This window comes from Quercus lobata, chromosome 8, assembly GCF_001633185.2.
Source record: "Quercus lobata isolate SW786 chromosome 8, ValleyOak3.0 Primary Assembly, whole genome shotgun sequence".
NCBI lineage: Eukaryota > Viridiplantae > Streptophyta > Magnoliopsida > Fagales > Fagaceae > Quercus > Quercus lobata.
In genome coordinates this window covers 11,363,773-11,377,327 of record NC_044911.1, presented here as the reverse complement: position 1 = coordinate 11,377,327, position 13,555 = coordinate 11,363,773, and the positions used below count along the sequence as shown (strand labels likewise).

General features: G+C 35.9%; 1 protein-coding gene across 1 annotated transcript; it reads left to right on the top strand.

Moving 5' to 3' along the window:
- Positions 1 to 10,619: 10,619 nt before the first annotated feature.
- LOC115954968 (F-box protein At4g09920-like) lies at positions 10,620 to 13,210 on the top strand. Its single transcript, XM_031072982.1, has 4 exons — positions 10,620 to 11,681; positions 11,798 to 11,938; positions 12,032 to 12,299; positions 12,941 to 13,210. The coding sequence occupies exons 1-3, from the start codon at positions 10,728 to 10,730 to the stop codon at positions 12,296 to 12,298; spliced, it is 1,362 nt and encodes a 453-aa protein (XP_030928842.1). The 5' UTR covers positions 10,620 to 10,727; the 3' UTR covers position 12,299; positions 12,941 to 13,210.
- The last annotated feature ends 345 nt before the right edge of the window (positions 13,211 to 13,555 follow it).

Here is a 13,555-nt window from a genome sequence, read left to right as displayed (position 1 = left end):
TGGAATCTATCCATTTGTCGTTCCAGTCTAAGTTGCCCTCCCAACTTTCCAGAATTACTAAGAATTTCATTAAAGTCACCAATACATAGCCATGGTAACGTATTGTGATGGCCAAAAGCTTCTAAAATTTGCCAAGTTTCTTCCCTTTTATTAGTATCTAGTTGGCCATAAAAGCCTATAAAGCGCCAGCACCCTTGCACATTCCTACACACAACCTCAACATTAATGTACCATTTCGAATAACCCTTGATGCTAACATAAGTCTCAGGTTTCCAAAGAAGTGCTAGACCCCCACTTCTACCCTCACTTGGCACAATTAATCCCTAAGTAAAACCAATGGAATTCTAGATTTCCTTCATCTTGTGTTGTCTCTTTCTCGCAATCTTAGTCTCCATAAGGAAAACTAAGCTGAGAGCTTCTTTTTCAACTATGCTCCGAAGAGCCTGAACTGTGCAGAGGTTCCCAAGCCCCCAATAGTTCCAATTGCATACTCATTGCTTCTGGCGATGCTACCCTGTAGCCATTGCCGATCCAAATTCATTTTTCAAAAGAGCACTCACCTCAAAAACTTCATCATCTTCCCTCCTTTTTCTTCACCTCTAGATTCTCTGTGGTGCCAGATATACAAAGTTTTGGCTTATGTTTAAGTTTATTACCCACTTCAACAGCTTTAGGAACTATTGTACCCACATGCATGGGCTGATGCTGAAGTCTTTTCCATGTTCTAATATTCGGACTTGTACAAGTGACAATGTCCAGCCCATTACTTGGTTGGCCCAAGCCCACAAAAGGTGATTCTTGCCTTAGCTGGTCCTGTTCTTCCTAACCTTTTTGACTAAATTGATTCCTTTCTTCCTTATTCGTATGTGTATCCATCCTAGGCAAATCCACCTCAACTTGAATTGAAGCAACCACCACATTAGAATTTGTCTCTACCAAGGTTGACTTCTTCCCCATAATTACTCCTACCCCTTGACCATCGGCCTTGCCCACTTCCAGAGAAAAAGATTCATTTATTCCCTTAGTGGGGTGCATGTGCCCTTCTAGCTCCATATCAGTTTCCTTTAAATGATTTTGGAAAGCATCCTCATCCCTCAAGATGTCCGACATAGCGCCATCTAATGGAATACTAGTCCCTATCCCAAGCTCACCTTCCAAACTTGTCTTAGACTGCCTCTGCTTTCCTAGTTGCCCATCAGCACGACTAGGCAACTCTACTTCTGTGTTGATGGCTGGTGTTTCACTAGACAAAGCTAGCCCACGACTTAAAGATGCAGCAGGAGCCCCCATTCCACACACTCTTACCACTTTTTTCCGCAACAAACTTGGGGGGTCAGCCGTTAACCATTAGCCATATTCTTGACTCTCTGCTCTCAATTCTCCTCTACTTTGAAGCCACAAATCACACTCCTTAGAATCATGATTCAAGACCCCACACCAATGGCAAAACATAGGTAATCGTTCATAGCGAAACGACACCCATCCCTCCCTTTTTAGACTGAAGCAAACCTTCCTACCTCTACATAATGGTTTGTGAACATCTATCTCCACCCTTACTCACAAAAAATCACCACATTCTATCCTAGTCCTATCATAGGAATGGATCACTCGCCCCACCACATTGCACAGATTTTCTGTAGTCTTTGTGACCATACGTCAAACAGGTAGATCATGGACTTGGACCCAAAATTTTGCTATATCAAATTTGAGCCTCTTCAGAGAACTATCACCTCATAAAGATGTAGGACAACCAAATACTTATCAAAGCTCCATGGTTCCCCTAACAACACTCGGTGAGCATCAGCTTCATTCTCAAAAACGAACAACAGAATATGGTTGCCCATGTCCTGAATTTCAAAGTCTTGCTTAGTACGCCACAAAGGCTTTAAGGTTCGAGCGACGACCTCAATGTTCAGAGCATGTTTTGTAAAAAATTTAGCTGCCAGCATGTATTCTTTCCTACATACCTGATTGTTGAAGTTGAAGACATCTCCCTTAGTCCCAAATAAAGATAAATGAGTCCAGACCTCTGGAAGGTTCTCCATCGTAGCTAAGTACTCTTACAGAAACTTGAAAAAACCACTAGCCCTTAACGCAATAGGTTATGGGAGAGAACAAGATTCCTACAAAGTAGGAAACAAAATTCTACAAACCTGGGTTTCTAGCGCCACTAGAAGACCTAGGTCAAACCTAGTTTTTACTCTTTGGTTTGTGATTGAATTTATTTTTTTGTGAATCATTTCAGACTCAGTGTTTGTTCATTTCCATTCCTTTTAACTCTAGCTACAGCTCCAACAAAACCCTAACCTTCTGCGCTACATATAGGACAAACAAAAAATTATGATTTATTTGAGTTCTCATATATGCACTAATGCTTCTTATCAATTTCTATTTGTTTTTAGCGCCCTTAAAACACAATTGTATTAACCTAGTTAATTAACCAAATTATTACTTAGTCCAAATTCCAGATCTAGGTTATCATAATCAAACAATCATATTGCATAGCAGTGAAAATTAAATAATACAATGATATGATGACCCAGGAAACCAAACTAGTAAAAACCTGGGGAGGATTTAATCTATCTATTCTTAAGGTAAACCTGAATCTACTATGAAAGAATCGAAGTTTTATAATAGGACTTAGACCACTAACATCCTATTGTTACCCACTAGTAGAAACTTACTTACACGACCACTTGTAAGCTCCGAGACCACGAACTCATTCTTTCTTGGATTCTCTAGCAAGTACAAGCACACCCACTTGTGTTTCTTTAAGCTTTTTAGTGCAGCAACTGAATGATCATCAAGCTCTCAATAAAATCTCCTTGATAATCCTAAGCATGTGTGAAGGCGATCACCTCTAGATCTCACAAGAGATTCAAACACACAGCAAATAGAGCAATAGAAAAACGTGGCTAGGGTTTCCCTTTTATACTAAGGGAAAAACATAAAACCCAACACGTTTTAATAGGCTAGGGTTGAGTTGGAAAAATCTGCAGAAAAAACATTCTACCCAAGATTTGATCGATCGAGCCTATTCTTTGATCAATTGAGCCAGGCCGAAATGCACACTTAATTTTGCAACAGCTTGATTCCAACTTTACATAAAAGACACAACTTTGAACAAGTCTAAGCAAGACTGAACAACCTATTTTTATCATGATTTGCCAACAATATACATTAGAGTTCTAAATACATTAGTTCCTAAGTCTTTAGAACCTAACAATTTCCATTTCATCCTTAATTATCTTAGGAGATTCTCCTCCATACTCATTCTACACTTGATTTTCTTATTTCAATTCAGTTTATTTCTATCAAAAAAATTCCTTCCTCCTTAGTTCTTCCTCAAACCCTCATAATATAAAAGAGTGTTTATATTATGCTAAATTGCTTTGACTTTTTGCTAGTGTAACCAATTGATTTGGATCAAGATCCAGCGTGTTCAAGTTTTCTACCTTATCATCTCTCACTTTGAATAGTAAACCCATCCTTGGATTGTGGATACACTTCATTCATGTCTGCAAACAAATTGTTTTTAGTTGTTTTGAGGACCCAATTATGGGCTGTATATTACCTGTATGTAAAATGTTTTTGGATTACATTTGGAAGCTTCTATACAAAGAAAGTAAATTGGTTCTAATGTGAAATTTGTCTTATCATTATGCTATGCTTAAAACATGATGAAGAACCTGTGAATTCATCTATCGCGACTGAAAAGAGAGAATGCAAATCTTGTCATCAACTTTGTTCCTACAATTATGCTCCTGCCCCCAAACTCGCACTAAATAAAGCTCTGCTTCATATCAATTGCATTTGATGTTGGCCAACGGTTATCTGTCTTATCTCGGGCACGCATAATCCAATTCTTTAGCTCTACCTCCGGCAAAAATTATCATGATTTCTTTGGGTCAGGATCTACCCATTTGCACTAATGCTTCTTCACAGTTTACATTTCTTCCACCTTAGTTTCTGTAGGCGATTCTCCTAAATGCTCATTCAGCACTCTAGTTTCTTCTTAATTTAATCAAGTTTATTACTTATAAAAATATATTAGGAACTTCCTCCTTAGTTCTTCCTCAAACCCACATCATAATAAGTGTGTGTATTATATTATTTGCTTTGGCCTTCTGCTGTAGAGCAGCCAATTGCTTTGGATCAAGATCCACTTGTATGCTGTGTATCCAAATTTTTTACCTTAGATGCGGTACTAGAGCCTCCCTGCTTTAAATGTAAATGTTGTCCCATTGATGCATGTTGACCAAATAGAAGTTGTCCTTTTTAGAACAAACTTTCCTCATTCTCTTAACTTGCAATTCCATTCTGGAAGTGTCTTTCTTGGTTGTTATTTTTCTGTCTGTCTTTGAATGGGATGACTTCTCTTTCAGCGGAACTTTTCTACCATCCAGTCTCTTTAATTTTTGTTGATATGTTATGGACTTCACTGTGGGCCTTGTACCCTATATGAACTTATGTCCTTATTTTTGTTTTCTAATGATGCTGAGAATTGTCCAAGCTGTATTTCTTTCCTTGATCTAAATTCCTCAAAACGATATGAAATTATGTGAATAGTAAACCCATCCTTGGATTGTGGATACACTTCATTCGTGTCTACAAACAAATTGTTTTTAGTTGTCTAGAGGACCCAATTATGGGCTGTATATTACCTGTATGTAAAATGTTTTTGGATTTCATTTGGAAGCTTCTATACCAAGAAAGTTAACAGGTTTCTAATGTGAAATTCATCTTATCATTATGCTATGCTTAAAAGTTGTGGAACCTGTAAATTCATCTAGTGCGACTGAAAAGAGAGAATGCAAATCTTGTCAACAAGTTTGTTCCTACAATTATGCGCCTGCCCCCAAACTCGCACTAAATAAAGCACTGTTCCATATCAATTGCATTGGATGTTGGGTAATCTATTTGTTGATCAAGACCTACAAATCTTATGTCTTTTTATTAGCTGGTCTACTCATTCTGTCATGCATTGGTGCTTCTTGTTCATCCCCTTCTTCATTCTAACTCTATTGTCCTTATTTATTTATGGCACTAGCTCCCAACATTGAAGGATGCTGAATTTTAAGTTGAGTTCCTTCTTCTTTTGTAATACAAACAAATGATATCTTTTGAGTAAGAATTTCTTTAATGAATATTCGGTTTTTAGCTCCTTCCTAGTTTCTACTTCCAGCGGCATCATTTTAGCAATACCATATAGTGCTCCCCCCCATTTGGATCAATAGATGTTCTTAATGCTGAATCAAGTTTATATGTTTAGTCATGAGTTCTAGTTAGTTTAATTGGTAAAGTCTTTAATGGTTATATAAGAGATCTCGGGTTCAATCCCCACCTATACCAAAACTGATTGGTGTCTTGGTCTGATAATAAAAAACTATTATCAAGAGTGGATGCCATAGGTTAAAACTCTCTCAAAAAAAAAAAAAATTTATATGTTCAGTCCACATAAAAAAAAAAAAAAATGTTTATGTTTAGCTAAAATGCTAGAATGAGAAACTATCACATTGTTGCCCAAAACCTTAAGAGCCATGTTGACAGGCTTGCCTTCTCTTACTTGGCCCTCTACACGTTCACCACATCTTAACTATTGTAAGTTCTCTTGATCATTCTTGCCTACCTATCTCTTATTGGTTTTCCTTGCCAAATGAAAGAATGAGTCTTGACTAAGAGCATTTGCATCAGACAGTGGATAATAGATAAAGGGTCTAGTTTTACACATTTTACCCCAAAAAAAACTCACATTAGTCCTTTTAAATCACTATTCCTTTCCAAAATTGCTACAGTAACCGTGCATGTTTACACAGTTACTGTAACTTTCTATTTTATTTTCTCTCTCTCATCTCTCATCTGATTATCACTCCTCTCTCTTCCTCTACTCTCTTTCTCATCTTATCTTCTCTTAAATCCAACAACAAATCATCAAATTCTTCAAACGTAAATCAATTTAAATCCCAAATTCATCAAACCCTCTCCTCAAATATATATATATATATATATCTCAAACCCATATAAATAATCAAACCCAAATTGCAAAAGAAGAAGAAGAAAATGTAGAAATAGTAGATGAACAAGAAGGTGTCGAAGAAGTAGCAGCAGCAGTAGTCAATGGAGAGCCCCAAAATCACCACCCATGTAGTGGAAAAATCTGCCCAAAATCACCACCAACATTGCAAACCTGAAATCACTGGCCATAATCAACCTCAAATAGAAAAAGAAAAAGAAGAAGAATGAGAATGAGAAGAAGAAGAAGAAGAAGAAGATGCCGAAGAAGAAAGAAGGAGAAGGAAAAGAAAAAAAGAAGAAAGAAGAAGGAGGAAAATAAAGAGAGATAGAGTGTCAAAGATATTATTGGAGAGTTTGGTAAGGTGGTGGGATCGGTGTGAAATAATAATAAAAATGTAAGAATGTATTATTTAAATAAAAGATGGTGTAGAATAAACAAACTGATGTAGGTGTATAAAATAGAAAATATATATATATATATATATATTTTTTTTTTTGGTTGCAAAATAGACAAAAATTTTACATCCACCGATGTGAATGACAACAAAGCTTTCAAGAGGTACTACCGAGATTTGGTTTACCAGTTTTGCACGACTAGGTTTTTGATGTAATCATTGAGATGTTGACGGTTGATTTGTAGTCTTTAAATGCGTACAAGTTTAAAGAATTCAATCTCCCAATCATGTGGTGCCCCATGATTGATCCCATGTCCTTTTTCATGTTCCCATTGCAACTTTGCCATCCAATTTTAGTTACTCATTGCTAGATTGTGATTGAATCATGCACTTATCGTTTTTATGTTAAATGCAAAAGTTAATTAGATAAAAAAATTATAAAGATTAAAAAAAATTTGAACAAAATTTACTCTATTAATTTTTTTATATCGCACAAGAAAATGATAATTGCATGATATGATAACCTAGCTCAATTATGTTGAATCCAAATTTCTTCCCACCAGCACAACTAAAAATATGCAAAAGGTCTTCATGAGATTAATTATCCAATCCAAATAGACTTGATTGGAAGTTTTATACGAGTTTGATAATGTACTTTTATTGAATTTCAAGTTCAAAAACTTATTATTGAACTCGAGTTTGAACTTAATATTGAATTCAAACTTGGTTTAACTAATAAAACAAGTTGATCCAAGTGAAACTCAAGTTTTTATACTTTTTGACGATCTTGAACATCATGGACGAGCCAAGCGAACCAAACTTGAACATTTATATCTTTGTCGAGCCAAACTTGAACAATTCGCTACTCAACTTTTTTTCTCTTTTAGGAGGGGTTTGGATACGCGTTGCGTTTGTGTCGTCTGCGTTTCTTGCATTTTCACATTTTTTTTTCTTCTGCTGCAACACTCATTTTAGGGGACAACGGTTACTGTTCATGCACTGTTCATGAACAATAACCGCAACTTTTGACAATTTTAACCCACAAATCTCACTTTTTATCAACTTTTTCATTAAAAATGAGTCCCACGGCACTATTCACATATTTAAAAATTATTTTACTACAGTATTTTCAGTTTTCAGTTTCAGCAAAATAAATTCTATCCAAACAGACCTTTAATTTGATTTTTTTTTTTTCATGCCAGAGCATTGATCCAACTATCCCACTGTGCACATTTATTAATTTTGTTCAACGAATTGTGCTTAAAACTGTGCTTATTGATAGAGTTAAAAAAAGAAGAAAAAAAGTTTCAAAAAAAAAAGAAAAGAAGAAAAAAAAGAAAAGAAGAAGTACACTCTGTTTGTTTCAACTATGATGTTTTCTAGAAAATGAGTCATTTTCTAAGAATCATTTTCAATAAAACTATTTCATTTTTCAATGTTTGGTAGTAACTTTAAATGAGTTGAAAAACAACCTCCTAACTTTCCTTATTTAATTTGCTGTGAGATAGAGTTGTTTTTCAAAAAAATTTAGTGGAAAATAATCTCTAAAAATAAATCATACTTTTTATGTTGACCAAAGATAGTTTTCTTTTGACTTATTTTTTTTATGCTACCAAATACTGAAAAACACGGAAAACTATCTTTACACAATGTTTTCCATCAAAACAAACGGAGCGGTAATCTTTACACAAAAAGAAAGACAAAAGGGATAATTACACATAACCCACCTGTGGTTAGGGCGAAAATCACTTTGCCTACCCGTGGTTTGAAAAGTATCACTTAACCCATCTGTGGTATGTTTCCGTCAATCTCCGTAACCCACCTCAAGCCCAGCCGTTACAAAAACACCTCTTAACACCAAAACACAACATAACGCGAATCAAAACACCCAAAACTCAGAAACTTTTCAAGAGAGAGACTTGTGATGAGATCAACGTGTTCTTCATGGTTTTTATATCTCTTTTTCAACCTGTCCTGGCCCGGTGGTTTCATCTCATCACGATGGTTCTGGCTCTCCATAAGCGGTTACAAATTTTCTCGCCATTAATGAGTTGTGGCTCTCCATTTGGTGGTTTTGTGTCACCATTTGTGGGTTTTGTTGGTTTTTGCATTTGGGTGTGCTTTATTTATTTTTTTGATACAAAGATATTCTTGTGGAAAAGAAACCCCCCTACATTCCAGAAATAGATGATCCTTCATATACTAACTTAATGGGAAATAGAGATATTCCTAATGGGTATGGTCTGCCACTATCTTCTGACAAAAACCTGTTATCTTGGAAAATATAGATTCTATGTTTTCTACTTATGAAACCATATCTGGCCTTTTTTCCTGCTATATGTTTTATAACTTTTAGGCACCTGTAATGCTGAAGTACAAAGTATTAATATTTTATAATTTCATTTTGGCAAATGTCATAAGAAAGTTCATATCTTTTTGATTGATTGTAAATGGTTTCTTCTTTCTTTTCATTTGGCATAAATATCATATGGAAGGTTTTCAAATGTGTGTATCACTAAAAGTTGGGCACCTGAATTTGGGCTTTGCTTCTTTTTTTTATTTTTTATTTTTTATATCTTACCTCCTTTCTCTTTAGCAGATCTGATTGGGAATATATTGATTTTTTACAAATTCAGATATGAGGTATTGGTTGAGAATCTTATGGATCCTGCTCATGTTCCTTATGCACATTATGGAGTAAAGGAAATTCTACCATCCAAAAACAGTGAAGCTTTGAATAATCCTTATGTTCTGCCAATAAGTTTTGATTTCTTTATTTATGACTGAAACCAAGTTACCTTCACAGCGGAGGCTGATAGAGAGGGGTGCACACCAATTGAATTTAAGATTGAAAAGTTGGACGGCAATGAGTTCAATATAGTACAGTTTCAGGAATGGAGCAGATGCACATTTATTGCCCCATACCTGGTTTATGCATCTCTTAAGCCTGAGGATCAAGTTAATGGATCTGAATCATCAACTGGAACCAGAAAGGTTATCTATTAGATTGATTGATCTTTTATACATAGATGATAAACAAAATTTTTGGTTAATTCTTACTTATGTATTTCATTTTTCGTTCCTTAGTACTTCTATTTATGTAAATCTTGGTTGATGCAGGATACATTTGTGCAGAAGGAATTTTTTTTAAAATTTTTTTTCCATTCCAGTTAGTCCAGGGAGTAGCAGATTGATATGGAGCTTCCCAAGAAACTATGGTCATTGGATTAATAAAGTTGTGCCACGATGGATATTTCATAAGGAACAAAACCTGGTTATAGACTCTGATTTATATCTTCTACACATTGAGGTGACTCCCATCTCTTTGTATGTTATTGCAAGTTTCTTTTCTTTTTTTCTTTTTTCAATCTAGGCAGCTGGTTTATTCCATTATAAATCACTTTTGCTTTTGATGGGTTACTATCGAATTAAGTTACTGGTATAGGTTCACCAGATCAACCTTACTACAGATTCATGGGTGTGCTTTATTTATTTATTTTTTGCAGAAATCACGGTGGCCAGTGGTTATGGGTTCACAATAGAGAGAAAAGAAAGATAGAAGTTTTCCCCATTGCCTCCCTCAACCCTTTGGCTAACTCCTCGAATTTATTAAAAAAAAAAAAAAAAAAAAAAAACCCAATTGCCTATAGCCACCAGAACCTCCATAGCCACCCGACCCACCATTCGAAACTGTAGAAACTAGAAAATGATCAAAACCCAGTTGCCCAAATCGCATTTCAAAACGGCCCAAATTCTTAAACTTGGCTCCATGGCTAGAACTCAACGGGTGAGAGTAAGAGTGGCACGAAGAACAAGTACGAAACCCACTAATCTGAACTGGGTTTGTGGGAATTCGAGTGGAATGTGAAATGGGTCTACGAGAAAATCCCATGAAACTGAAAGAAAGTAGGGATTTGCGGGTGAGTGATGCTGAAAAAGAGATATAAAAACCACGAAGAACACGTTGATCTCACCACAAGTCTCTCTCTTGAAAAGTTTATGAGTTTTGGGTGTTTTGATTCGCGTTATGTTGTGTTTTGGTGTTAAGAGGTGTTTTTGTAATGGCTGGGCTTGAGGTGGGTTACGGAGATTGACGAAAACATATCACAGGTGGGTTAAGTGATACTTTTCAAACCATGGATAGGCAAAGTGATTTTCGCCCTAACCACAGGTGGGTTATGTGTAATTATACCAAGACAAAAAGAATAGTCTTCGTGCGCACAGTATCAAAATGGGCTCTAATCTCGCGCACGCATAATCCAATTCTTTATCCCTACCTCCAGCAAACCCTAACCTTGTTGCGGCGCATTCTTGGATATGGCCAACTCAGCTACTCATCATCAATCGGACTCAAAACGCAGGAAAGTTGAACTCTCTCAAGACGCAGCGGTTTCCATTGACAGAATCAGCAATCTATCAGACTCTCTTATCTGCCACATCCTTTCTTTTCTATCAACCGAAGAGGCCGGCGTCACAAGCATTTTGTCGAACAGGTGGAAGCTCCTCTGGACTCTCGTCCCAAAAATCAACCTCAACGATAACCGCAGTGAAGAAAACCCCTTAAGCTTAACACATGTTGTGTACAGAGTTTTGGCTCTGCACAGAGCACCGTTGCTCCGAAATTTTAGCCTCACATCATTTTCTCCCTGTGACCCATTCCATCTCGACACATGGATCCACACCGTCATAGGCCGTAAAGTCCAACATCTCTATCTCCAGTTTTCCCATTCTAAGAAACTTGTGAAGTTGCCCCGTACGGTCTTCACTTGCAAAACAATTGTGATTCTCGAATTAAGAGCCGACATTGTGCTCGATACTCCTTCTAACTTTCAGTTTCCGAGCCTCAAGATTCTGTGTCTGTGCGGAATTGTTTACAAATCCGAAGACTCTTTCTCGAATCTCTTATCTGGTTGCCCAGTACTCGAAGATTTGACGGTGGAATTAAGAGAAGATTTGGACGGTGCATCCAGTTTTAAAATAATCGTACCCACTCTTAAACGTTTAGAAATCGAGTTTGGATCAGTTTACCCCAAACCCTATGATTACAAATTTGAGATATACAGCCCGGCACTTGAAAACTTTCGATTTTATGGTGATTTGGGCAACCTCGTTTTCATTGAAAAGTTAGCTAAATTAGTTGATGCACATGTCTCTATTTACGCTGGGCATTGGGTTCTTGAAAATGGATTACATTATGGAGCTAGGATATTCAAGCTTGTTAGAGAACTAAATTGCTCTAAATTCCTTTCAATAAGTCCTGGCCAAAAAGAGGTACTAAGACACCCTTTTTATCTTTACACATGTTTTTCTTCTTTTTCTTAGGATTTCAGTTAAAAATAATCATTGCTCTTATATGGATTACAACCTTTAAATTCCTTGCGGTGCAGTGCCTCTGTTTTGATTCTATTTATCCTTCCATGTACCAAAATTTGGTCCGATTGGAGTTTGGAGTGAATCTATCTAACTGGCACGTGCTAAAAGCCTTGCTCCTAGTGGCTCCTAATTTAAAAGTTCTTGTTCTTGATAAGGTTAGTTTAGTTAATAGGATGATATTTTTGTAATTAATCTTCCCTAATTAAACTTACACTTATGATCTATTGTGCTGTGTATGTTGTCATCAGAATGATGATGATGAAGAGGAGAATCGGTTATGCTGCATTGGGCCACCAGATGGTTCTGGTTGCCTGTCATTGCTTACAGCTTTTAATTTTAATGGATTTGAAGAATTAGAACATGAGGTTGAATTTGTAAAATATGTTCTTAATGAGGCAAGGCTCTTGAATGCAATGACAATCAAAATTAATGATAAGCATTTGAAGGAAAGTTTTCTCCAGAGGCTATCAATGTTCCCAAGGCAGTCAACAAAATGTCTAATTACTGTTGAATAAGGTATGTTACAAATATTTTACGTTTATCAAATACTCTTGTTAGGTGGCGGCAATGTGACATACCTAATTTCTGGTTGTTAATGATTTTTCCATATATATATGTATTGCCCTTGTTTTGATTGTATGGGAAAGAGTTTAATTAGCCAAAGCACTCTAACCTCTTGTTTGATGAAAATTCTTTCAACAAATATGCAGAACGTTAATCTAACCTTCATAAGATACTTATTGCTGGTTTTTGAATCAATCTAAAATTTTGATAATGGAATGTTCGTAATTAAATATGCTTCTGCTACCTCTTGATATGCATGAAGTTTTAGGATCTGGCTCACTCAATAAATTGTTTAGCTATGCCAGTTGAAATGTTAAAAAATAATTGATTGTTTCTATAAAAAAAAAAAGTAACCTAAAATTGATAACAAAGAAAAACATGTAAGTTTTGATTTAATACCAATCAGCTATAGTTCAAATGGCACTTATTCCTTCCTTGATAATGGGATGGAGTGTAAATTCATGGGTTCAAGACTTACAAGGTGTGTGTAACTTGTGAATAAAAAAATATTAAAAAAAATTTGAAATACGTTTTTCCTATCAAATTTTTGTTTTTTCTAAATTCATCTTCACTAATGTGCTATCTTCTTGCAGATAACTCTTTGGTGTAATGGACGCTACTTCATTTGACATGGCATCTTCATTACTTGTCATGACCGTGTGCCTGGTTTTGCTTACCTTTTGAATTGTATATCAGGTACATATGCAGGAACTAGAGTATGTTATGTGCTCCATAGAGGTTTAATATAGTAAGATGCATGTCTTGGTGTAGATGATATGTTAAGGTCTCAAACTTATATTTTTTTGGGAGCTTCTATCTTATTACTGGTTGTATTTATTAAATACTTGCAAGTCCTTTGTTTATTTGTGAATTCTAGATTCTTGGGTCAGGTTTATTTGTGAACTTCTGGATTCTTGGGTCAGGTTTATTTGTGAACTTCTAGATTCTTGGGTGAAAAACGTTCGTAGTGATCCATTAACAATTCATAAATTGTTAATTTTTGAATTCATGTATAAAGTAGTCAATCCCAAGCAGTAGCACAATTGGCTGAGGCCACACCTCATAAAGTGGAGGTCACATGTTTGAATTTCCCCTTCCTCCTTCTCTTGGGGCTAAAACTTATCCATCAAAAAAGAGAGAGAGGACATTTTAATTGTCTAAAGGACCCATTTTTGGGCTGTGTTTATACAACTGTTTCTTAGATGTGT

Bases quoted from the DNA above. Each gene is read 5' to 3' on its own strand.
- LOC115954968 (XM_031072982.1), top strand. From the start codon at position 10,728: ATGGCCAACTCAGCTACTCATCATCAATCGGACTCAAAACGCAGGAAA. The intron at 11,682-11,797 runs GTACTAAGACAC...CTTGCGGTGCAG, and splicing joins TAAGTCCTGGCCAAAAAGAG to TGCCTCTGTTTTGATTCTAT. The intron at 11,939-12,031 runs GTTAGTTTAGTT...TGTTGTCATCAG, and splicing joins AAGTTCTTGTTCTTGATAAG to AATGATGATGATGAAGAGGA.